Source organism: Sus scrofa, chromosome 13 (assembly GCF_000003025.6).
Source record: "Sus scrofa isolate TJ Tabasco breed Duroc chromosome 13, Sscrofa11.1, whole genome shotgun sequence".
NCBI classification, from domain to species: Eukaryota; Metazoa; Chordata; class Mammalia; order Artiodactyla; family Suidae; genus Sus; species Sus scrofa.
Window position 1 is genome coordinate 39,364,490 of NC_010455.5, and position 25,631 is coordinate 39,390,120.

The 25,631-nt window shown below is 36.2% G+C and overlaps 1 protein-coding gene across 1 annotated transcript in view; it reads right to left on the reverse strand.

Annotated features, from left to right (window-relative positions):
- The window catches only part of DNAH12 (dynein axonemal heavy chain 12), a 247,107-nt gene that overhangs the window by 216,330 nt on the left and 5,146 nt on the right, over positions 1 to 25,631 (reverse strand). The window contains exons 2-12 of the mRNA XM_021069807.1: positions 19,670 to 19,907; positions 18,849 to 19,027; positions 13,427 to 13,508; positions 13,225 to 13,251; positions 9,171 to 9,360; positions 8,314 to 8,386; positions 7,074 to 7,232; positions 6,659 to 6,854; positions 5,232 to 5,420; positions 4,140 to 4,296; positions 3,144 to 3,235 (exon numbers count right to left, since the gene is read on the reverse strand). Of these exons, the coding sequence (XP_020925466.1) occupies positions 3,144 to 3,235; positions 4,140 to 4,296; positions 5,232 to 5,420; positions 6,659 to 6,854; positions 7,074 to 7,232; positions 8,314 to 8,386; positions 9,171 to 9,360; positions 13,225 to 13,251; positions 13,427 to 13,508; positions 18,849 to 19,018 (1,335 nt within the window). The 5' untranslated portion in view covers positions 19,019 to 19,027; positions 19,670 to 19,907. The remainder of the gene's footprint in view (positions 1 to 3,143; positions 3,236 to 4,139; positions 4,297 to 5,231; positions 5,421 to 6,658; positions 6,855 to 7,073; positions 7,233 to 8,313; positions 8,387 to 9,170; positions 9,361 to 13,224; positions 13,252 to 13,426; positions 13,509 to 18,848; positions 19,028 to 19,669; positions 19,908 to 25,631) is intronic.

Here is a 25,631-nt window from a genome sequence, read left to right on the forward strand (position 1 = left end):
AGTAATGACAATAAAAGCAGTAATAAATAAATGGGACCTAATTAAATGTAAGAGTATTTGCACAGCAAAGCAAATCCTAAACAAAATGAAAAGACAACCCAAAGGATGGGAGAAAATATTTGCAGATGAAGCAACTGCCAAGGGATTGATCTCCAAAATATATAAATGCCTCCTGTAGCTCAATATAAAAAAAAAAAAACAATCAAAAAATAGGCAGAAGATCTAAACAGATATTTTTCCAAAGACAAACATATGGCCAAAAAACACATGAAAAGATGCTCAACATCACTAATTATTAAAGAAATGCAAATAAAAACAGCAATGTGGTACCTCACACCAGCCAGAATGGCCATCATCAAAAAGTCTACAAACAATAAATTCTGGAGAAGTTGTGGAGAAAAGAGAACCCCCTTATACTGTTGGTGGAAATTTAAATTGGTGCAACCACTATGGAAAACAGTACAGAGGCTCACAAAAAACTAAAAATAGAATTACCATATGATCCAAAAATCCCACTCCTGGGCATCTATCCAGAGAAAACCATGATTTGAAAAGACACATGTATCCCAACATTCACTGCAGCACTATATACAATAGCCAAGGCATTGAAGCAACCTAAATGTCCATCAGCAGAGGAGTGGATAAAGAAGATGTGGTACATATATACAATGGAATATTACTCAACCATAAAAAAGAATGAAATAATGGCATCTGCAGCAACATTTATGGACCCAGAGATTTTCATACTAAATGAAGTTAGTGAGAGACAAACATGACATGATATCACTTATATGTGGAATCTAAAAAAAGGATACAGGAGTTACCATCGTGGCTTAGTGGGATAAGAGCATGACTAGTACCCATGAGGATGCAGGTTCAATTCTGGCCTTGCTCAGCAGGTTAAGAATCCAACATTGCTGTTACCTGTGGTGTAAGTTGCAGACATGGCTCCGATCCCACTTTGCTGTGGCTGTGGTGTAGGCCAGCAGCTGCAGCTCCAATTCAATCCCTAGCTTGGGAACTTCCATATGCCACAGGTGTGGCCTTACAAAGAAAAATAATAATAAAAAGTTTTATAAAAGATACAAATGAACTTATTTGCAGAACAGAAACAGACTTAGAGACTTTAAAAAAACTTAGAGTTACCAAAGGGGCCAGATTGTGGGAGAGGGATGGACTGGGGTTTCAGATGGAAATGTTCTAAAATTATGTTATGATGAATATAATGAAGTTCACTGACTTAAAAAAAATTATAGCAACAGAAGAAAGGGTGGGGGAAAAATGTAATTATAATGTATACATGTAAGGATAACCTGACCCCCTTGCTGTACAGTGGGAAAATAAAAAAAATTATAAAAAAAATTATAGGAAGGAAAGCTTCCAAACTTACTACATGAGGCCAGCATCACCCTAGTACCAAAACCAAAGACAACACCAAAAAAGAAAATTATTGGTAAATATCACTGATGAATAGATATGAAAAAATCCTCAACAAAATACTAGCAAAATGAATTCAACATTTTAAAGGATCATACATCATAATCAAGTGGGATTTATTCCAGGGATGCAGGATGATGTAATAGTCCAAATCAGTCAACATGATAACACCATATCACCATATTAACAAAATGAAGAATAAAAACCAAATGATCGTCTCAATAGGTGCAGAAAAAGCTTTTGGCACAATTCAACATCCATTTATGATAAAAGCTCCAAACAAAAAGTGTATAGAGGAAAAATACTTCAACATAACAAAGGCTATATCACACAGCCAACATCATACTCAATGGTGAAAAGCTGAAAGCATTTCCTCTAAGATCAGAAACAAGGCAAGTGGAGTTCCCTGGTGGCTCAGTGGGTTAAGGATCTGGTTGTTGACACTGGTGTGGCTCAGGTCACCACTGTGGCACAGGTTGATCTCTGGCCTGGGAACTTTCACCACTTTTATTCAACATAGTATTAGAAGTCTTAGCCACAGCCAACAGATAATAAAAAGAACTAAATGGCATCCAAATTGAAAAGAAGTACCACTGTCACTGTTTGCAGATGACATGATACTACATATAGAAAATCTAACAACACCACCAAAAAAACTGTAAAAATAAATAAATTCAGAAAAGTTGCAAGATGCGAAATTAATACACAGAAGCCTGCTCTGTTTCCATATGCTAAAAATGAACTATCAGAAAGAGAAGTTAAGAAAACAATTCCACTTACAATTGCATCAAAAAGAATAAAATACCTAGGAATAAATATAATCAAGGAAATAAAAGATCTGTACCCTGAAAACAATTAGATATTAATGAAAGATATTGAATAGGACACAAACAAATGGAAAATTATACTGATTTCATGAACTGGAAGAATAAATATTGTTAAAATGACTGTACTTCCCAAGGCAGTCTACAGATTCAATACAATCCTATCAAAATATCAACGGCATATTTCACAGAAAAAGAATAGGCGTTCCCATCATGGCTCACCAGTAATGAACCTGACTAGTATCCATGGATGTGGGTTCAATCCCTGGCTTGGCTCAGTGCATTAAGGATCCAGCATTGCCATGAGCTGCAGTGTAAGTCGAGGACACAGCTCAGATCCGACCATTGCTGTGGCTATTGTATAGACCAGCAGCTGCAGCTCCAATTTGACCCCTAACCTGGACACTCTCATATGCTGTGGGCACAGCCCTAAAAGACAAAATAATAATAATTCTAAAAGTGGTACATAAACACAAATTTTCCAATTTTCCAAAACAAAAGCAATCATTCCCTCTTCTGAGCTTCTACAAAATTTTGTTTTTGTCTCCATTCTAGTATTTATCTCAATATATCATAGTTGTTATTTCTATACCTGGTTTCCATGTCAATATAAGCCACTGAGGATAATGTTTATGTATTATCTCTTTTTACATCACCAAAATGTTGCTATGTGTCTGAAGGTGATGAAAGATATTTTTGTTGAATCAATGAATGAGTTAAATGAATGACTAAATAAATTATTAGATGAATATATGAGCTTACTAAAATGTTTTGAATAAGAGATTCTATTAAACTGAAGCATTTATTTTTCTAGAATAAAAAGATCTTAATTTTAAAAAAGAAGTTCAAAAGGCACTAAGGAAAAACATAATTAACACCTACCTCTGTGTATTCATCAAAAGTATGATCTTCTACCTGAAAACTCTCTATTTGCTCAACTGCAGTCCCATCAAGGAGCCAATTGTATTTTTCAACTGAAAATTAATAATAAAATTTAAATCTTAATAACACCCTTTAAAATGATAAAGTGCTTTTTAAAATGTGATCATGGAATAGAGTAGCTTATTCAACTAAATGTTATAATAGACAATTAACATACATTAATAGGAATAGACAGAATAAAATAAACCAGACTCAACAAGCAAATCAGGGGAGTTCCCATCGTGGCACAGCAGAAACAAATATGACTAGGAACCATAAGGTTGCGGTTTGATCCCTGGCCTCGCTCAGTGAGTTGAGGATCCAACGTTGCCGTGAGCTGTGGTATAGGTCACAGGCACAGCTCAGATCTGGCGTTGCTGTGGCTGTGGCATAGGCCGGCAGCTGTGGCTCCGATTAGACCCCTAAACTTGGAACCTCCATATGCTGAGGGTGCGGCCCTAAAAAGGCCAAAAAAAAAAAAAAGACAAAAGCAGACAAACAAACACAAAACAAGCAAATGGGGTATGTAAAATAACTTAGAGGTACAGATAAGCCAGTTAATAAAAGGTTTTGATTAATAGAATGTCAAATAACAATTATCAATCCTGACCACATAACATGCTTGAGGAGACTATTATGCTGTAGGCTGTTCAAAACTATTCTTAGAAATTACCTTGCTTTTGCCCTTGATTTAACTTTCTCCTTATTCCAATCTCTCCTCCTCTCTACATTTTGATTTTATCATCCTGTTCCAGTCAACATTCACCCTTTGGACTGAAAAAACAGAATTCAAGTTTCTTGGGTCTGACTTGTGACTCTGCCAAAAACTATGCTTAGGCTCACTTCTGGCTCTCTCTGCTCTTTCATGAAAGATCCAAACAACCCAATATCTGACCAAATTCTAGTAAAAATAAAAGTATTCTTTTATGAAAAAAAGATATAATGTTTCATATATACCATATGTCTCATAATGTTTTCTTGCACCCTCTAAGTTCCGATGTACTGCCACCTTCAGCGTATTAAGAGCCCATTGTAACACGTGTTCAGGAAGTTCTGTGTCAATATTCACAGTTGTTGAAGTTCCTGATAGCCAGGAGGGTACTGTCTGGACATTCTAACAAAAACAATAATGAAAATCAATGAAATAAACATCTGTGCAAATGATCTATATGTAAATCTTTAACTATATTTTCAAAAATTATTTTCATATTTCAATGGTTCAAGAAAAGATAACAGTGCAAAATAATTTTAAATTGCTTATACTTTGATATAAAACCTTATTTGGGTTAGTTTTCTATCATTCAACAATTGAGGAAATATAATGTTGAAGTGATTATACCAGAAAGCTCTAGAAAAAACGAACATGACTTGTCCTTAAGAAGCAAAGATGAGTAGAAAAGATGAGACATGTACAAAAACATTAATTTATAACTACAATAAAAGTTCTATAAGGAGTTCCCTCATGGCTCAGTGGGTTAAGGATCTGGCATTGTCACTGATGTGGCTCTGGTTACAACTGTGGTATGGGGTTAGATCCCTGGCCCACGGATGCCAAGGGAGGAGGGGGTGGCCAAAAAAAAAAGTTCTAAGAAGGGAAAAGTCACCCTAAGCCAGGAGACTTTCTCAAAGAGAAAGCACTTTCAACTTAACCTGGAGGTGGAAATAAAAGGAGTTACAATATTTTATATACATAAACATTCTACAGAGCTTCAACTCAATTTAAAATTTTGAAAAAGCGCCATAAAAAGAAACTCAATGGAGGTCCCGTCGTGACTCAACATTAATGAACCCAACTAGTGTCCATGAAGATGTGGCTTCCATCCCTGGCCTCGCTCAGTGGGTTAAGGATCCCGCATTGTTGTGAGCTGTGGTATAGGTCACAGATGAGGTTCGGATCCCATGTTGCTGTGGCTGTGGCATATGCCAACAGCTAGAGCTCTGATTCAACCCCTAGCCTGGGAACTTCATATGCCGTGGGTGTGGCCCTAAAGAGAAAGAAAGAAATTAAAAAAAGAAAAAGAAACTCAATGGATAAGGACAAAGGAAAACCTGCAGAGCTTCAGCTATTCGCTCAACCAAACTCAAAACAACATCTTCCAAATCTTGAAAAGTAGGATAAAATTCCATTTTATCATCATCAAACGTCAGTTCCATCTTAAATATTGGCAGTCCTCGTTGATCTTCTGCATCAAAGAGTTTTACAAATTCTTCAACAGTTCTCTTTAAGAGATCTTTCAGCTGCGTGATATCATAAATTATTACTTTAGAAAATACAAATTCAACCTTTAAAATCAGTGAGCTATTGTTTATAGTTAATTGATTCTACCAATCCATTTAGTTGTGAAAATTATCTTCATTCAGCACAATATGTTCTCAATAAACGTAGTCTAAAACAATAAATAGGACCTTAATTTTTCTACAGAATATCAACAGACTTAAAATGGCAAATCAGAGTCTTCCACATTCTTTAGTAATTTTGTCCCTGGTACAGAAAAATTTCCAGAAGACCAAACAACATGGTGAAGACTGAGGGTAGGAGAGGCCTGAAACCTAATGCTGAGGACGTCATGAGGTGACACATAGGGACAGTGGTGTACCAGAGTTAGCTCCTACCATTATAAGAGCCAATTGTTAAACATCCAGGAATTTTGTGAGCCAGTTACTAAACTCTTGGATGCTTAAGAATCACCATGGTGAGAATACTTACAACAAGGAGGTTGACAAACACTACAAATCTGGACTATTTTTCCTGGAGAGAGAGATTTTCAGCATACCACTAATTGAAGGTTAAGCCAATAGAATTTAGCAATGTGCACTGTAAGTATGAATAATTTCTTATGTAGAACCAACTATTAGAAATTGGATAAAAGTAGAAAGGGAATCATGTATATTTGTTATAGTGTTACATCACATTTAATGTATATATAAAATCCTTTAAAAAAACGGCAAAATTCAAGGAATCTTTGATGATCTTTACCAAAAGGGAAAGTTTTTATTCAAAACTATTTTTAAGAATTATATTTATACAACAATAAAAATTTGAGAAACCTTTAAAATAATTGCATAAAATTAATATTCTCTGTTGTCATTTAAAGACAATAACATTTCAAACCAAGATTTTACTGAGAACAAAATGAGAATCAATTAACTTGGAATTTCATAAGTTCAAAAATATGTTTACTAGGATAGTCCTTTCGTTAGCTTGCTCCAATAAAGCTATAGATAATTAGTTTATAGCCTTTAAGTATGAGTCCAGTAATCACTCGTAATATTGACACATATTCCTGGGCTTACCTCTCAATTAAGACTGCTTCACAAATGAAGCATTTTTCTGCTAAATTTGTTTAAATAAAATTATAATTAAAATGTCTTTCTTAATTCATTTAAAAATAACTACTTATAACTATATACAAATCCTATTTACTTAAAATAGTAATTTTAATAACATTATCATTTAAAAATATAAAATTATTTACCTGATTTGAAATAAGTGTAGAAACACAGTTATAAAATGCATCCAATGTCTCAGGTTTAATGCCTTCTAGGGCCTCCTTCTTGGTAAAGAGACTTATAACCTTTGGATACCATGTGTTCATTATCTTCTCTTCTGCCTTTCTAGCTTGTATTGATAAATCATTTTTCATTGATTCACAATCAATTGGGCCTTTACTTCTATTTATGAGAAAAATTAAAATGATTTAAGGCAAACACTAGACATTAGTCATGATACAAAACTGTTGAAACAAGTAAGATAAATTTAAAATTTTTTAAGTTTAAAGTCCTGAAGATATATTATTTTTTAAAATTATAAAATTATACAGTCAAATATATAGAGACTCAAGCGGAAGAGATTCACATTTTAAATGTTAATTAATAAATATGGGATTTTACCTAATTCCAGTTAAATCTATCAAAATTGTATTGGCAAATGTCGTATAACCAAGGTCCAGTAGCATTTTCATAGTTGGATGAACAATGTGCAAATTGGCTAATATTTGATTTCTTGCCTGCAGATAGTTAGAATGCCAAGGCTTAGAATAATCCAGGCCTCTGGAAGAGCAAAACACCATGTCAAACAGAATTCAAATGACACATTCTAAGTTTTAGGAAATAATATTTATGACATGGAATTAGTATCAAAGTGAGGTGGGGAATTGAGAAGAGAGAAATATGCTCAGCACTGGGAAACTTAGGATATATGCATGTGATAAAAATACATCAAGATCTTAAGAGTGCATTATCTTAGGAGAGACCAGAGATCATGTGTGGATAAGGCAGCCTAATGGCCCAGGCATGAGTTCCCTAAATTCCACTATGCCCTGGCTCAGTTACCCTAAGTAGAGATAAACTCAATCCTTAGGACTGAGGAGAAGAGACAGAGAAATCTGTCTGACAACACACCAAAGCTTACTTAAGGCCGAATTGCATATCCATAAAGGTCTGTATAATTGTGTAAGCAACAATTAGTTAAGTTCAATGTAGAAGATACCTTTGAGGGAAAAAAGAAGTACTATTTTTATAGCATTTTTTATTTTTATTGATTGACTGATTTTTTGATTTTTAGGGCTGCACCCATGGCAGATGGATGTTCCCAGGCTAGGGGGTAGAATCGGGGCTACAGCTGTCAGCCTACACCACAGCTCACAGCAATGCCGGATAGCTGACCCACTGAGTGCAGCCGGGGATCAAACCCACATCCTCATGGATCCTAGCTGGATTCATTCTGCTGCGCCATAACCAGAACTCCAGCACTATTTTTTTGCAAGTCTTCAAAACAACTTTGTGGCTCACAATTAGAACCTTGAATATAAGAATCAGTTTATGTTCTTTCTTTCTTTTTTTTTTAATAACCTGCAGCATATGGAGTTTCCCAGGCTAGGGGTCCAATTGGAACTGTAGCTGCCGACCTACACCAGAGCCACAGCAAAACCAGATCTGAGCCGTGTCTGTGACCTACAACACAGCTCATGGCAATGCCAGATCCTTAACACACTGAGCAAGGCCAGGGATCGAACCTGCGTCCTCATGGATAATAGATTCATTTCCACTGAGCCAGGAAGGGAACTCCCAAAGATCAGTTTATTTTCAATCAGTTATCAAAACCTAGATGCTGTACTATTTTTTTACTCACACAGGAGATTCAGGCAAAGGGCCTCCTTCATCTTCAAACCGTTTCACTGAAGGTATCACAAGAACACTCCTCACTAAAATAAATAAATAAATAAATAAATAAATAAATAAATAAATAAATATGAATTAATACTTCCTGAAAACGCTTGCAAGACCTAAGTGAAATCAAAGTTTCTAACTTGTGATAATGGACAGTACAGTAATATGCACCAAAATGAGGATAAGAAAAAAAATCTCTATTTGAAACAAAATCAACATCTTGACACTATTTTGGCCCTACTTTGGAGGTGAATCCAGATACAGTAAAGATTTAATAAGTTCTCAGTTTTTTTCATTTTATCTACTCAAAGGTCACTGGTATGGCAACTTAAAAAATTAATCCAATTAAAAATTGCAAAGGTTGGAGTTCCTGCTATGGCCTATTGTGTTAATGATCCAGTGGCTGTGGCATAGGTAGCAGCTTTGGCTCAGATTTGACCCCTGGCCTAGGAACTTCCATACGCTGCAGGTCTGGCCCCAAAAAAAAAAAAAAAAAAAAAAATTGCAGAGGTTAAATCCCTAATAAAACTCCCCAAGCATATCAATATTTTTTTACAATCTATAAATATTATAACTAGAACCATAAAGACAAAGCACAAAGTTAAAAAGCTATTAGTTAATAATCACAGAAAAAATTACAAAAAGTACCCGTTTAAAAAGTGCCCTTAAATTACAAAGACTCTGACTAGATTATAGACCTAAAACCTTTTAAATATCTAAGAAATACATATAACTAAACATATAATGTTCATTATTCATATTTCCACTTTTGAGAGGCAGGGGGACAAGCAAGCCTGGCATGTGTTAAATGGTACTTACCCAAATATCTCTTCATGCTTTTTTCAAAATCACTTGACACCTCACTTATGAGACTTTGAACGAGTTCTTCTCTTTCTTTCCCTTCCTTTAAAGACTCAGGTATCAACATTAACATGTGATCCAGCCATTCCTGCTGAATAGGTACTATGGGACTACTTTCCACACATTGTTTCAAATAAATATAGTCAAACTAGAATGTAATAAGAAAAAATTAAATGTTCTAACTATTGTAGCATTTCAATTATATATATTCAAAGGTAGCATTTTAGAATAAAAATATTGTGAAAAATAACATATTATCAGAATAAAAATATTTAATCCAGAAGTATGACCCACAAAGAAACCATTATATATATATATAAACCATGCGGACATTCCCAGGCCAAGGATTGAACCCATGCCACAGCTGTGACCTGAGCCACAGCAGTGACAACTCTGGATTCTTAATCACTAGGTCACCAGGGAACTCCAATAGTTTTTAATTTTGATGAAACGTAACTTATTGAGTTTTTCAATGGATTGTGGGTTTATTTGTGGGGTTTTTTTTTTTTTTTTTTTGGTTGTTTTTGTTTTTGTTTTTGCTGTTTTTTGGGCCACACCTGCAGCATATGGAAGTTCCCAGGCTAGGGGTTGAATCAGAGCTGCAGCTGCTGGCCTATACCACAGCCACAGCCACAGCAACACCAGATCCTAGCTACATCTGCAACCTACACCACAGCTCACTGCAACACCAGATTCTTAACCCACTGAGTGAGGCCAGGGATGGAACCCACATCCTCATGGATACTAGTCAGGCTGGTTACCGCTGAACCACAATGGAAACTCTCAAATGTGCTTTTTTAATTGAGGTATAGTTGTTTGAAAATATATATTAGTTTCAGATGTACAACATAGCGATTTAAAATTTTTATGGATTATACTCCATTTAAAGTTATGATAAAATATTGGCTATATTCCCTGTGCTATATAATGTATCCCTGTATCTTATTTATTTTATACACAGTAGCTTGTACCTCTTAATCCCCTACCTCTATCTTTCCCCTCCACTCTTCCCTCTTCCCACTGGTAACCATGAGTTTATTCTTTTTATCTCTGCATCTGTTTCTATTTTGTTATATTCCTTCATCTGTTTTATTTTCTCAATTCCACATATAAGTGATAACATACAATATTTGTCTTTATTTGACTTATTTCACTAGGTGTAATATCCTCCAGGTTCACCTATGTTGTTGAAAATGGAAAGTTTTCATTCTTTCTCATGGCTGAGTAGTATTCCATTTCCCCCACATCTTCCTTATCCGTATCTTGGCTATTGTAAATAATGTTGCAATGAACATTAGGATGCATGTATCTTCTTGAATTGGCATTTTTGTTTTCTTTGGATATATACCCAGGCATGGAACTGCTGGGACATTGGTAGTTTTATTTTTAGTTTTTTGAGGAACCTCCACATTTATTTCCATAGTGGCTATACCAATTTGTATTTCTACCAACAGTGTAGGTGGGTTCCCTTTTCTCTGCTCCCATTCAACATTTGTTACTTACGGTCTTTTTGGTGATAGCCATTCTAACAGGTGTGAGGTAATATCTCTTTGTAGTTTTGACTTGCATTTCTTTGATAATTAGAAATGTAGAGAATCTTTTTCAGGTGCCTATTGGCCATCTGTATATTTTCTTTGGAAAAATGTCTATTTAGGTCTTTTGCTCATTTTTAAATCAGATTTTTTTTTTGGATATTGAGTTGTATGAGCTATTTATATACTTTGGGTATTAACTCTTTATCAGTCATATAATTTGCAAATATTTTCTTCCATTCAGAAGGTTGTCTTTTCATTTGTGTTATTGGTTTTGCTGTGCAAAAGCTTTTAAATTTAATTAGGACCCACTGGTTTGTTTTTGCTTTTTTTTCTTTGCCTTGGGAGACATATCCAAAAAATAGTTATGACTTATGTAGAACAGTGTTCTATATATGCTTTCTTCTAGGTGTTTTAGGGATTCCAATCTTACATGTAGATCCTTAATATGGATTGTGCTTTTGATATCATGTCTAAGAATTCTTTGCTTAGTCCTAGATTTTCTTCAAAAAGTGTTTTAATAGTTTTTTATTACGTTTAAATCTATGACAAATTTGTACTTAATTTCTGTACAAGGTGCAAAGTTAACACTGAGGTTCAGGGAAGTTGTTGTTTATTTCTTTTGCTTTTTTATGTTGGCCTAACTTCTCCACCCCCATTTGTTGAAAGATTATCCTTTTTCCATTGAACTGATTTTTGCACCTTTGTAAAAAATCAGTTGGTTGTCCTTGTGTGGGTCTATTTCTGGGTCATCTATTTTGTTCCACTGATATAAGTGCCCAGTTATTTAAAAGTAAAAAGTGTTGGAGTTCTCTAGTGGCCTAGCAGTTAAGGATTCAACATTGTCACTGCTGTGGCTCAGGTTCAATCCCTGACCCCGGAGCTTCTGCATGCCATGGAAGGTTTTTTGGGGTTTTTTTGGTTTTTGGGTTTTGTTTGTTTGTTTGTTTGTTTGTTCGAAGTTTTTTAAAAAGTCAGCTGGAAGTCTAGTAAGATAAATATTGAAAACATATCCTTTAGGTTTGGCAACTAGTGGTCACTGGTGACATTAATGACAAAATGGTAGAGTTTCTAGAACCCAGATTGCCAAGAGCGGTAGGTTCAGGAGTAAATGACTTTCATATCCAGCTCCCTATTTTATTTTATTTTATTTTTTATTTATTTATTTATTTTTTTTTTGTCTTTTGTTGTTGTTGTTGTTGCTATTTCTTGGGCCGCTCCCACGGCATATGGAGGTTCCCAGGCTAGGGGTTGAATCGGAGCTGTAGCCACCGGCCTACGCCAGAGCCACAGCAATGCGGGATCCGAGCCTCGTCAGCAACCTACAACACAGCTCATGGCAACGCCGGATCGTTAACCCACTGAGCAAGGGCAGGGACTGAACCCGCAACCTCATGGTTCCTAGTCGGATTCGTTAACCACTGCGCCACGACGGGAACTCCAGCTCCCTATTTTAGATTGTAGACACTAAAGGCAAGAACTGTAGAGGAAGAGTGAGGGTGCTAAACACATACACACAAAAATATCTTGCAATTCACCCAGCATCATAGTAAATATCTATGAATGTTTTAGTGTTGTTTTATACAGTTCTCATACCTAGCAAAGAGGCAAATCCACAGCCAAAATCTCCAGAAAAGGTGGAAGGTAGAGGGAGAAGGAGGAAGAGTATTTTTAAAATGTCAAAAAAAAACTTGGAATGGCTAAAATGAGGTTCTTCCATGGATCCACAGTCTGTAAGAAGGTATCCTTAGCCCTCTCTCCAGAGAGGGAATTTTTCTTTCTTTCTTTTTTTTTCCTGTGGCCAGGCCTGTGGAATATGGAAGTTTCTGGGCCAGGGATCAAATCCATACCACAAAAACAACCCAAGCTGCTCCAGTGACAACAGCAATCCTTAAAGCCCTGCACCACAAGAGAACTCCAGAGTGAGAATTTTAAGGGATTTAGAAAGCCTACACACCCATCTGGGAACATGCTGCATAAATCCCTCTTTGGTGTAACCACCTCTGTAAATTCCCATATCCTTTGCTGTTAAGGAAATTAAAAATGTTATCGTCTTTCCACCAATGTCACTACAGTTCCATGTTGTCACCTATGCAGTCAGTGTCTTTTTTTTAAATCTCTATCATCTAGAGTGTAACATACAATAGATTCTCAATAAGCAGCCACTATTATATCAATATTAAGACAATAAAAAGGGAGATGCATTTCCTTTATAACTATCACTTTGAATATTTTTTTCAGCTATTTGGAATAAGAACAAAAATACTTACAACCAATCCTCAAATAATGAAAGGAAACAAAAATTTAACTCAAAAAACCCACAATGTCATCATGACATGCTTGTTCCTTTTGGCAAGGAAAATAGTTTGTTTCTAAATTTCTTTATATGATGGAATTTAGAAGGTGGTCTTAGAAGGAGCTACTTTGTAATAATGTGCTTTAACATTTTCAAAACAAGAAATATAAATAAATGGACTCACTCCTTTCTTTTTAATTTCACTGGTCATCTGTCAAAAGCAAACAAGAGAAAATTAAAACAAGAAGTTTTTAAGTCATTTAAATTTTTAATTAAAGCATCATTTAAAATATATATATTATTCTTCAGAAATACTAGTTATGTCGGGATTTATTTAAAATAAGAATTAATAATTAAAATAGTACAAAGAGAAAACATGAACTTACAGTTGAAGGATAATCTGGTTGCGGTGATGAAGGTGTTCTTTTATCCAGTGTTCTATCTAAATTTCTCTTGGCTCCCTTAATTCTGAAATTTATAGTTAGAAAAATATATGATTCTCCTGAATATAACATTAAGATATGTTATTAAAACATTACAATTTGAACATTTTTCAACTATACTTAAAGAAGATATATTCAAGTTCTTTATTCTCCTGAATTTTCAATAAGAAATAAATCTCATTCATTATCAATGAGTTCTTAATTTTCAAATTATTCATGTGTAATATAAAAGGAGACTAAGAAATAATAAATTTTTTCAATTTTAACATGACAATTTTTAAGTTAATCCTGATGCATGTGAGCTCTTATATGTATTATCTTTGTTCAAATGCCACGCTGTTAGAGAAGACTTCCCTAAACCATTATATTAAGTAGCACTTCCTTCACTATACATTCTTTTATCCTCACTTACCTTGCTTTGTAGCACTTACCATTTGACATACTATATGTTTGTAGATGATTTTATTCATTGCCTTATCCCCAATGCTCAAAACAATATCTGGCACATAGTGAGTGCTCAATAAACAGTTTTGAATGGAGGAATGTATCATCCATAAAATATAATTTCTTTTTTTTTAAGTTATATCATCATATAATCCATTCACCTGTCACCAAATACTTACTGCATACTTATATTGCAAGATACTCTACTAGGTTTTATTAAAATATAGCAGCAACAAGTTTCAAGGAATTTATAAACTGCAAAGGAGGGAAGATGATAGAGTGCCACATGAAAAGTATGGGACCCTGATGGTTCAGGGGAGGGACAAGTTCATTTCCCCCTAGAGGTATCTGTGAAGGATATGTGAACAATTTAGCATTCACAATGAGCTTGCAACGAAGAAGAGGATATCAGGTGGATATGTGGTTTTACTGCATAGATAGATCTGAAAGAAAAAAGACTCTCAGAAATAGGAAGGCAAGGGAACACTCAAGGCAAAAATTGAGAATAAGGAGTTATCTAATCTGCCCAGAAGTTATGGAACCAGATGGAGATTAAGTTTGGAAAAGCGGATTGGAATATCTATCTAAGGGTCTCAAATAGCAAGCTTTTTTATTTAATAGACAATAGGGAGTTCGCTGAGAGTTTTTAAGCATGGGAACATTTTCAGGAAGACAAATCGATCAATTTGTAAAGGCTAAATATACTAGAAGAGATGGCCAAAGCAAAAAGTACACAAGGAAAGGAAAAGACACCTAAGAAAGAAGATTGGAGGATGCCAAGTGTGATAGGAATGAGGAAGAACACATGAAGAAGGCAAAAGAGATATGATCAGAGGCAAAAAGAGAACCAAAAGAAATTTCAAGGAAAGGATAGCTAGGAGTTCTCTCGTGGCTCAGTGGGTTAAGAATCTGGCAATGTCACAGCAGCAGCTCAGGTGGTTGCTGTGGCATGGGTTCAATCCCTGGCCCTGCTGCTGGCCCAGGAGCTTCCACATGCTACCCGCACAGCCAAAAAAAAAAAAGAACAGAAAGGGATGGCCACCATTACCATAAAAGCATAATCTGTTAAACCCATAAAGACAAAGATCATGTCTGGGAGTTCCTGCTGTGGCACAATGGGATTGGTGGTGTCTTAGGAGCACTGGGATGCGGGTTCAATCCCTGGCCTGTGCTGGTTAAGGATCCAGTGTTGCTGCAGCTTTGGCTTAGGTCGAAACCAAGGCTCGGACCAAACCCTGGCCCAGGAATTCCATATGCCTGAGGCTGCCCCCAAAAATGTCTGTTTTTCTTACTGTGCTATCCATACACCACTTAGACAGTATCCATCAAGGTGAATAAATATCTGTAGAATGAATGATCAGAACAGTGGATTTGGAAAAGATTTTTGCATTTTGCATGACTGAAAAGATTTTTCAGTCCCTTATTTGATGCATGAATACTCTCAAAAATATCAAGTTGTACCCCAGGATGGGTGAGAGGGGAATGACACTCATGACTTTCTGAGGTAGCACAATTTACTGTCAGCTAGCTCATATTCTTAGAAACAAATTTCTTGAGTTATATCCTTGTAACTTCTATTCTCTGGAGTTATATTTTTAAAAATTCATAATCTTCTTCTATGTTATCCTTCCCAAACTTAGTGATGTCTATCCAGTTTCTTCAACCATTCCTGTCAATAAAAGTCACCCATTATGGTGAACTTTTTATGTTCTAGGCATTCGCTTAAGATTTTTATATGCATGGATATCCTTTAACTCTCACAGATATCCTTAGAGGTCACTATAATTATCCCCATCTTACAGATAAGAAGATGAATATAAGTAAAGTTACTTGACTTGCCAAATTCACATGGCTAATAAGCTGCAATGATGGGATATGAACTCAGGCCTGTCTAATGCCAGAGTCAATACCCATTAATCCAATCAGTTTCCTTCAAATTAAATAGTTTAAAAATTCCTCACTTCCTTCAGTAGCTATAATGGTTTATCAAAGTCCCTCTTGAAGTATGCCCCCAAAATTCCAGGTGTTGCTAACCAGTGCAGAGTGAAAATTTTCTCTCTCACATTCTAGACATTCTTTATTTATTAAAACAGACTAAGAGTGGGAGTTCCCTTCCTGGCTCAGCAGTTAACAAACCTGACTAGGATTCATGAGGATGCCAGTTCAACCCCTGTCCTTGACATAGGCACCTCAACTCCAAAAGAGAATTGATTTTTTTACTCCCTGCATCTCCTAAACTTCCAATTCTTAAAGACACTCTCATCTACCTTGTTACCAAAGCCAATCCAATAGCAAGTCCTATTGATTCTGGATCAGAACAACATCCTCTATAAATGTACTTCTCTCCTCCTCCACTATCTCTAGTCTTATCCAAGCCAGTGCTAAGTTCTCATCTATGCTACTGCAAAAGCATCCTACTTGGTCTCTTTGTTTCTTTCTATTCTTTCCCTATTCTTCTCCATCTCAGTTTATTCCAAATAACCAGAGTGATTTTATTTTATTTTTTTAATGTTATGACCATGGCATATGGAAATTCCTGGGCCAGGGATTGAACCCGAGCCACAGCTGCAACCTATGTCATAGCTGTCACAACGCCGGTCCTTTAATCCACTGCACCAGGCCAGGGATCAAACCCAGGCCACTGCAGCCAGCCAAGCTGCTGCAGTTGTATTCTTAACCCATTGCACCACAATGGGAATTCCCAAAGTGGTATTTCTTAATGAAATTGAATTTCATGTCACTTGCCAGTTTAGAAAAATTCGGTGGCTTACATTGCACCTAAAATGGAACCTGAATTTCTTATTGTGACCTACAACCTGTCTCTGCCTTTCTCTCCATCTTCACCTAATACTACTCTTTCCCAGACCCTAGTGACATTAATCTTTGTCAATTCCTAGAACACACTGAAAGCAATCGCATTTCAGGGCTTTCATTGCTTGCTATCCCCTTTGCTAAAGTGGTGTTCCCATGTTCTATTTAAATGACAAGCTTCTTATTCTTTAGATCTCTAAATATCATCTCCACAGGACTTTCCTGAGAGCTTCCTAGGAACATCTTCCCTGTGATTCTCTATACCACTATTTTATTTCCTCATAGTACCTATCATCATCTAAAAGGGTAACACTTTTTTCCTTAATAGGTTTACTCTCTTCCTCTTCCCACCAGAATGTAGCTTTTGAAAGACTACAGTCTTTTTTGTTGTGTTCTCTATGGTCTTGCCAGCAACAAGCACAGTCTTAGTAATAGTAGACACTTTCATTATCTGTTAAATAGATGTAAGAGAAATATGCAGGAAGGGTTAAAGCTGCACAAAGCGATTAGGAGAAGGCTTTCCAGAGGAGGTGATTCATAAACTAAGCCTTGAAGAACGAGTTTAAGTATTTAGGCAGATAAATACTGTGCAGCAAAGGAAACTGCAGGGAGCAACTGTGAAAATTATTTTTCACTACACATAAAAAAAAATGTACTCATAGAACTACAAGTAGGTTTATATGACAGTTTGAGATAATGAAAGGTTTTGGAACAAGAACAATAAGTAACTTCTAAGAAATTCCTTTCTCTATTCTCTAAGTCTACTGAAACATTGAGTAGGGTCTTCAAAATGAAATAGGTAAAGGGTATCTAACAATACATGTATCTGCCATTAGTTAATATACCTTATAAATTTGGGTTTAAGTACAATTCAAAAATTGTTAGCCTAATAAAAATGTAAATCTAAAGAAGTTATATGAGAGTTCCCTTTGTGGTACAGCAAAAACGAATATGACTAGTAACCATGAGGTTGCGGGTTCGATCCCTGGCCTCACTCAGTGGGTTAAGGATCTGACATTGCCGTGAGCTGTGGTGTAGGTCACAGTCGAGGCTCAGATCCCACGTTGCTGTGGCTTTGGTGTAGGCTGGCAGCTGTAGGTCCAATTAGACCCCTAGCCCGGGAACTTCCCTATGCCCCATGTGTGGCCATAAAAAAAAAAAAAGCACACACACAAAAAAAGAAGTTATATGATTAATAGACTTGTTTAATTGTAAGGAAAGTAAAATTAAAATTTAAATTATTTTAACTAATAACAATATAATAATCAACAATGTAACGGAGACTATAACTTTGTCACAAAGTTTAATTTGCAAAAATACGTATAAATGAGGCAGGCCAAAAAGGGAAAGAGAGTGCAGAAAGAGAAGCAGAAATCCACCAGAGAGAAACTCCTTGTTTTATAGTTCAGTGTAAGGTTCTAATCTTACAAATGAGCTTCATGTCTTTTTCTTCTTTTTTATCTCCACAGCCCAGCAGTCAAGTACCTAGGAAAATCTCAGTAACTGCTGAAATGAATCAAACCATCCTTATTACAGCCTTTGAAAGCTGGTACCTAAATTAATTTTAATTTCCACTAAATTGGAGGGAAAGGGCAGGACATTGGAATATATTTTTTTGTATAAAAAAAAATCAAGTGCAAGTATTTGCTCAAATGCAATGTTATTTGTAGAGGCCCAGTTATTTGGTTTTATTTTCAGGAAACGGTATGGTTATAATATATCAAGAGGAGGAATAGCATGGTGTTCAAAGTATGTGAACTCTAGAACCAGACTGTCAGGGTCCAAACCCCAACCGTGTGAATTTGGGCAATTTATTTAACCTCTCTGCATTGAGTTTATTCATCTATAAACAGAGATAACTATAGTACCCATCTAATAGGGTTGTCATGAGAAGTATAGGTAAAACCATTTTAAAATGCTTAGAATAAACCCTTTAAACACTCTATAACATTTACTATCATTATTACTTTTTCAATTGTTTTCCTAACTGAATTTGAAGATGGTATTTTGTCCAAGAACAATCTACAAAGTTAAACTTTTTATGAGAATACAAACACTAATAATTTCACTCAACTTCCAAACAAGGATAATTTACTAATACACTACTTACACTAACTGATTAATTGTCTTCTGCTCCTCCTTGGATCTTCTGTAACTCAGCAGCTTACTTTGCGTTGGTGTGTCAACACCTATGTCTTCAGGGGGTCGGACAATGGGAGGTAACTTCAAGTTCAGAGCCTCCTTTTCTGCTGCAATGGCAGCTTTATTTGGATCTGACATCTTGGTTCCCTAAAGATGAAAATACTCTGTACTCTGAGAGGAAAAGTTAGCCTCCTTATAACACATAACACATCCTACATATCAATACCAAAAATTCTAAGCCTCTTTAGATCTTTCTCCCAAAAATGGCAGTTGAGTTCAAAGGCCAGGTATTCCTGTTGGTGTTCTACCACTCACTGCTATGAAAAAATGAAGTTAGTCACTTCCTGGTGAGTGAGGGTTTCAATTTCCTCATGAATTAAATTAAGGAACAGGATTAGATGCTCTCCAAATATTCTTATGTTTCTCAAACTCTGGGTTCAAATTTTCCCCTAAGATGTAAATCACTACAACAAAATTCAGTTGTTGAGGTCGAATTCCTCTTCCCCAAAAGCTGATATACCATTAATATTTTTAAACATCAATATTGTATCTAAGTTTTGTTACCTTCTAGAAAGCCAAACTGTGATCAAGCAAAAATATGCATACTAAAAGAAGTCTAGTATGTCATATAAATGCTGAAAAATTAACTGTGAAATCAACAGCATGTGGTGGGATGCCCACACAATTTGGAAATTCCTGCCTTGAAAGAGACCATTTCTGCTGGCACTCAATTCAAAATCCCCTGGCCTGGGAGAGAAGTGAAGAGAAAAGCCCAGGACTAGGAAGTACCTGTCTGATTGTTTTCACTAGTTTCCGGATGCTCAGATAAGAGCGAACTGTTCGGTGAACTTTCCCAAAGATGAAAGGAGTGAAAACGACGGGTGAAACTTCAGGAACCCCTCTGGCTACTGCTAGGCGATCCTCTGCCGAGTAGAAACAAAGTTGTCGCCGTGGAAACTGTTGCGGTTGCTGCTGGGTAAATGCTGCCGGGAGAGGCGGTTGCTGAGCAGGGACAGATTAGGATTACCTGTCACAACAATAATTCATTACTCAAGTAGGTGGAGATGAATGAAATTTTTTACCTAACTGCCTTCCCTTGGAAGGGGCAGGGAATTAGGATCTTCAAACTGTGGAAAACGAAATTTGGATCTGCTGGAAAGCGGATTTATATAAACACTCGCTCTCAAAGGCGGATCAAGTCTTCAAGTGTCTCCATAGCAACCTCCCTGTAAATATTATAACTAATCAGGAGTATAATTTATCTTGTTTCTCTATTCATTATTTATAGACAGCACTTTTCCTTCAGGAAATTCTTGGCAAAAAATGTTAAGATGTGAAAATTTTGTGAGTATGCCTGGAGAAAGAAATGTGAAACCTTGCTATTTGAGGCTGCACAAAGGATACTCCATCTAAACGATAATAGCTAGACAAATACCATATGCATAAATAAAATCCTGGTGATGTAGTGATGACATGTTAATTCAACAAATATTTGAGTATCTCTATCTGCCAGTCAATACGTAAATATTTATTTAATGAGAGAGCAGCCTATACTATTGTCTGGCACACAATAGTTCTTCTAAAAATGTCATTTGGGTGAGTCAATGAACAAACTGAAATTCCTCCTAGCTTGTAAAAGCAAATTATCTTTCTATAGAAAACAAAATACTTGTATGTGCTGGGGTTTTGATATGTCAATTTAGGCTGAACTACAAACACTGAAGGGAGGACAGCAGCTTTTTATATCATGCACACACCTTCTCCCAGTTATTCAGTCAAACACTAATGTAGAGCTGCTGTGAAGAGATTTTCCAGATATAATTCAAGTCCCTGGAAAATTGACATTAATCTAGGGAGATAATCCGTGTGGGCCTCACTCAGCTGCGGAAGTCCTTTTAAAAAGTTTTAGGCATGTCCTGAATCAGACTCCAAATAACAGCTAGGTCTACAATTGCTCTCCCCACCCTAACTCTCTCCCTTTCCTGACAGCTGGCCCTATAGATCTTGGACTTGCTTCACTGGTCCCCACAGTTGCATAAGCCAATTTCCCATAATAAACTATATATATATATGCCTGCATACAAACAATGGATACATACAAGGCATATATATAATCTACTGGTTCTTCATCTCTCATTAAACCTGACACAATGTATAATTTTTTGAACAGCTTTTTATAGGTATAATTTACATACTACAGAATTTGCCATTTTAAAGTATACAATTCAATGTATTTTTAGTAAAGGTATATAGTTGTGCAACCATTACTATGATCCAATTCTAAAACATTTCAGTAATTGCAAAAAGTTCCCTTGAGCTCATATGTAGTAAATCCCCACTCCCACCTCCAGTCCCAGGCAACCACTGATTTGGTTTTGGTTTCTGTAGGTTTGCAATTTCTAAAAATTTCATATAAATGGAATCATATATTATGTAGCCTTTTGTGTCTGCCTTCTCTCTCTTAATGATGTGTTTGAGGTTCATCCATATGTAGTATATGACAGAAGTTCATTCCTTCTTATTGATGAATAGTTTTCCATTATATGGATATATCACATTTGCTTTATTCACTCACCAGTTGATGGACAATTGGATTGCTTCCAGTTCTGAGCTATTATGAATATTCCTGCCATGAACATTTGTATACAAATCTTTGGATGAACTTATACATTCATTTCTCATTGGTAGGAATTGCTGGGATAAATGATAAGTCTATGTTTGACCTTTTAAGAAACTATTAAACTGTTTTCCAAAGTGGCTGAAAGATTTTACCTTCCTACCAGCAAAATACAAGGGTCCCAATTTCTCCAAAACCTTGCCAACACTTGGTATCGTCATCTTTTTCATTATAGCTATTCGAGTAGGTATATAGTAGCATCTCATTGTGGTTTTAATTTGCATTTCCCTAAATACATATGACACTGAATATCTTTTCATGTGCTTATTAGCCATGAACATATCTTCTTTTTGATGAAATGTCTATTGAAATCTTTTATTCATTTTAAAAATGGATTATTTAGCTGTTTATCATTGAGTTGTAAGCATTCTTTATATTCTGGAAACAAATCCTTTACTAGATAGGTAATTTGCAAATATATCTTCTTGGTCTGTAGCTTGTCTTTTTTTCTGTTTTTCTTTTTCTTTTCTTTCTTTTCTTTTCTCTTCCTCCCTCTCTCCCTTCCTTCCTTCTCCCCCCTCCCACCTTCTTTCATTTTATGGCACACCTGCAACATATAAAACTTCCCAGGGTAGGGGTCAAATCATACCTGCAGCTTCCAGCCTACAGCACAGCCACTGCAATGCCAGATGGAAGTTGTGTCTGTGACCTACACTGCAACCCCCCTGCAATGCCAGATCCTTAACCCACTGAGGGAGGCCAGGGATCAACCCCAAATCCTCATGGACACTACATCGGGTTCTTAACCCACTGAGCCACAATAGGAACTCCTATCTTCACTTTCTTAAGGATGTCTTTTGAAAAGCAATTTTTTTATTTTTATAAAATCTAACTTAAAATATTCTTTACTTTATGAATTGTGATTTTGAGGTCATCTATGATAGATAAGATCACGAAGATTTTTTATTTTCTTCTGCTTTTTGGTTTTACACTTAGGTCCATTTAAAGTCAATTCTGTTCAATCCCTAGCCTTGCTCAGTGGGTTAAGGATCTGGCATTGCGGTGAACTATGGTGTAGGTCAAAGACCAGGCTCAGATCCCACATTGCTGTGTCTGTGGCATAGGCTGGTGGCTACAGCTCCAATTATACCCCTAGCCTAGGAACCTCCATGTGCCACAGGTATGGCCCTAAAAAGCAAAAATAAACAAACAAACAAACAAATAAATAAAGTCAATTTCTGTATGTGGTGAGAGATACAGGTTCAAGGTTTTTGTTGTTATTTTTACAGGTAGATATGCAGTTGTTCCTGAACCATTTGTTGAAAAGCTTGTCTTTTCCTCACTGAATTCCTTTGACATGTTTGTTGAAAAATCAATTGACCAGATGAAAGGGTTTCTTTCTTCCTTTCTTTCTTCCTTCCTTCCTTTCTTTTCTCTTTTTGTTCCTTCCTTCCCTTCTTTCTTTCTTTTTGCTTTTTAGGACCACTTTCGTGACATATGGAAGTTCCCAGGCTAGGGGTCTAATCAGAGCTACAGCTGCCAGCCTACACACCACAGCCACAGCAAAGCTGGATCTGAGCCCCATCTGCTACCTACACCACAGTTAATGGTAATGCCAGATCCATAACCCAATGAGTGAAGCCAGGGATCAAACCCAAACTCTCATGGATACCAATTAGACTCGTTATTGTTGAGCCACGATGGGAACTTCTGAAAGGGTTTATTTCTGGAATTTCTGTTCTGTTCCTTTGATCTACATGTCTATTTTCTACCTTTATTCCTCTACCACATCTCTTGATTACTGTAGCCTTAGTAAAAATGGTTATAGAGTTGGCCCTTATACAGTTTTATAAAACTCTTAACAGGAAAATATAGGCAGAACACTCTTTGACATAAATCACAGCAATATCTTTTTGGATCCACCTCCCAGAGTAATGCAAATAAAAACAAAAATATACAAATGGGACCTAATTAAACTTAAAAGCTTTGCAGAGCAAAGGAACCTATTTTAAAAAACAAAAAGACAACCCATAGAATGGGAGAAAATCTTTGCAAACGAAGTGACTGACAAGGGATTAATCTCCAAAATATACAAATATCTCATACAGCTTTATATATTTTTTAAAAAGTCAGAAGATCTAAATAGATACTCCTCCAAATAAGACAGACAGCCAAGAAACACATTAAAAGATGCTCCACATCACTAATTATTAGAGAAATGTAAATCAAAACTATGGGATAACACCTCACACCAGTCAGAATGGCCATCATCAAAAAATCTGCAGTAATAAATGCTGGAGAGGGTTTGGAGAAAAAGGAACCCTCCTACACTGCTGGTGGGAATGTAAACTGGTGCAGCCACTATGGGGAACAGTATAGAGGTTCCTCAGAAAACTAAATATAGGAGTTCTCTGGTGGTACAGTAGGTTAAGGCTCCAGCACTGTCATTGCAGTGGCTCTGGTTGCTGCTGTGGTGCAGGTTCAACCCCTGGCCCGGGAACTTCCACATGCCTCAGGTGCAGCCAAAAAAAAAAAAAAAACAAGAAAACTAAATATAGAACTACCATATGATCCAGCAATCCCACTCCTGGGCATATATCCAGACAAAGCTATAATTCAAAAAGATATGTGCACCCCTATGTTCACTGCAGCACTATTCATAATAGCCAAGACATGGAAACAATCTAAATGTCCATCAACAGATGAATGAATTAAAAAGATGTAGTACATACACACAAAGAAACACTACTCAGTCATAAAAAAGAACAAAATAATGCTATTTGCTGCAACATAGATGGACCTAGAGATTATCATACTAAATGAAGTCAGACAAATATCATGAGATCACTAATATGTGGAATCTAATAAAGCATGATACAAAAGAACTTATTCACAAAACAGAAACAAACTCAAATATTTTGAAACCAAACTTATGGTTACCAAAGGGGAAATGCTGCGGGGAGGGAGGGATTGGGAGGTTGGGACTGGCATATACACACTGCTATATACAAAATCGATCAGTAACAAGGACCTACCATATAGCTCAGGGAAATCTATTCAATACTCTGTGATAGCCTATATGGGAAAGAATCTGAAAAGAATGGATGTATATGTATATGTATGACTGACTCACTTTGCTGTACACCTGAAACTAATACAACATTGTTAAGTCGCCTACACTGCAATAAAATTTATTAAACAAACAAAAAAAGACAGTTTTGAACTGTCCCACCTATACGCAGGCTTTTTTCACTAAATGTATGCTACAGTACTACACAATCCCTGGTTGGCTGAACTGACAGGGGCTGAATGGCATATCTGGAGGGCTGACTATAAAGTTATACACAGCCTTTCAACTTCACTGTAGCAGAGAGGGGGGTTGGTGCCCCTAACCCCACATGTTCAAGGATCAACCATAGTTTTAAATTTGAATAGTGTTAATCCTCCAACTTTGTAGTTCTTTTATAAAAAGAAGTGACTTGGCCTATTTGATGTCCTTTGCATTTCCATATAAATTTTAGGATCGGTTTGTCCATTTGTAAAAGAGCAATCTGGAATTTCAATATAAATTTTAGGATCGGTTTGTCCATTTGTAAAAGAGCAATCTGGAATTTCAATAAATCTTTTGCTTTGAAAGAAAGGAAAAAATTGTTAATTAAACATGCTTAATCTGCAGCTTAAAGTTCTTCCCTTAAAGGCTTTTTTAATGAGTCTGACGGTTAGAAATATTATTTATGAGAGCAGGTAAGTATATTTCACAAAGCTTGATTACTTAACAGCACTTATGATTGACACCAAAATGTGATTCTCCACTACTATAAAAAAGTTTTTCGACTTCTTAATAGAAATGTTGAAAATGCTAAGAGAGGAATTCCCGTTGTGGCGCAGTGGTTAATGAATCTGACTAGGAACCATGAGGTTAAGGGTTTGATCCCTGCCCTCGCTCAGTGAGTTAAGGATCAGGCATTGCCGTGAGCTGTGGTGTAGGTCGAATACGTGGCTTGGATCCCTCATCACTGTGGCTGTGGTGTAGGCCGGAGGCTACAGCTCCAATTAGATCCCTAGCCTGGGAATCTCCATATGCTGCAGGAGGGGCCCTAGAAAAGGCAAAAAGACAAAAAAAAAAAAAAAAAA